Source organism: Poecilia formosa, unplaced genomic scaffold (genome assembly GCF_000485575.1).
Source record: "Poecilia formosa unplaced genomic scaffold, Poecilia_formosa-5.1.2 Scaffold537, whole genome shotgun sequence".
Lineage (NCBI taxonomy): Eukaryota > Metazoa > Chordata > Actinopteri > Cyprinodontiformes > Poeciliidae > Poecilia > Poecilia formosa.
Window position 1 is genome coordinate 237,948 of NW_006800476.1, and position 1,202 is coordinate 239,149.

The 1,202-nt window shown below is 32.1% G+C and overlaps 1 protein-coding gene across 1 annotated transcript in view; it reads left to right on the forward strand.

The window, feature by feature from the left end:
- The first annotated feature begins 209 nt into the window (after window positions 1–209).
- Window positions 210–1,202, forward strand: part of LOC103129341 (uncharacterized) — a 12,138-nt gene continuing 11,145 nt past the window's right edge. Inside the window, exon 1 of the mRNA XM_007540393.2 lies at window positions 210–261. Within this exon, the coding sequence (XP_007540455.1) occupies window positions 231–261 (31 nt within the window). The 5' untranslated portion in view covers window positions 210–230. The remainder of the gene's footprint in view (window positions 262–1,202) is intronic.

Sequence of the window (1,202 nt, forward strand, 5' to 3'; positions counted from 1 at the left end):
AAATGGTCTTTTGCTAAGTTTGTAAAAAATTGTGTTAACACAGCATGTCTGACATGGACACATTCAGTAAAAAGACAAGAATTTTATTTGTCTTTTAACGACTAACAATAATTGATATAATCATTTTTTATGGTTATCTTCTTTGTGCCTATTGACTTCCTGAACTAGGCAGAAGTGATGCAGAGGCAGAATATACTTTCCGATTTAGCGGAAGAGAACATCATAACACGATGGCGTTCTCATCACTCTGCCTCATTCTCTGTAAGTAGCATCACTTTATTACAACATTTAGCCTCCAACTGTCTGTTAGGATTGCTTAACATGTTTAGATGTTTCTTTTATAAAATAATCAGGTTTGCAACCATGTTGCTCTTAAATATGTACTTAACAGTCTCAAAATCCAAATTATATCTTTACCAGCCATTTGAACTATTTTGCATTGACTAATGTGTATATTATTTTACTTTTTGTCAACTTTCTTTTGCTTGAGGATTTGGCATGATGTAGGAGCTATTGTTTCATGAATAAAATACATTTCATTTATACAAAATGAAAAAACAAAAAAAAGACAACTGCACGTTTATCTGCAAACTGTTCCATTCCCCTGAGTTGTGGGTAAGTTATTTAGTTCAGAAATGCACCACTAGATTTAGGACAAACTGGTTATTAACCAAAGCCAGAAACGAGGTCAACAGAACTGACCCTCTGCTGACTCAGAGGATCAGCTTTGTTGCAACATTTAATGCAAAGTTGCATTAAAAGTGTCGTTATTTACAGACTAAAGCAACGTTGACACTTTGAATCGACTTTTAATGCAATTTTTAATGCAACTTTGCTTTAAAAGTGTTATTATATACAGAATATTGCAAAGTTGACTCTTAATGCACTTTTAATGCATTTAATGACTGTTAATGACCAAAGACAAACATTCATAAAGACTCTTTCATGTTCATAACAGGCGTTATTTCATATTTAAGACAATATATCATGTCAGTCTTATGCACACCTCTTCAAATAAAGTGTTACCAAAATAACATTTATTGCAACTTTGGTTGTTGACACTTGAGTTTGCAGTCATTAAAAGTAAACTCAGTTTACTAAACTTCCCACCTGTAAAGAGAGAAACAAAACAGGCAGAAAATGTATTTATACAAGTTTAAAAAAAGTTTTTGTTTCCAGTTTTGTGTGATTATTTTTTCACT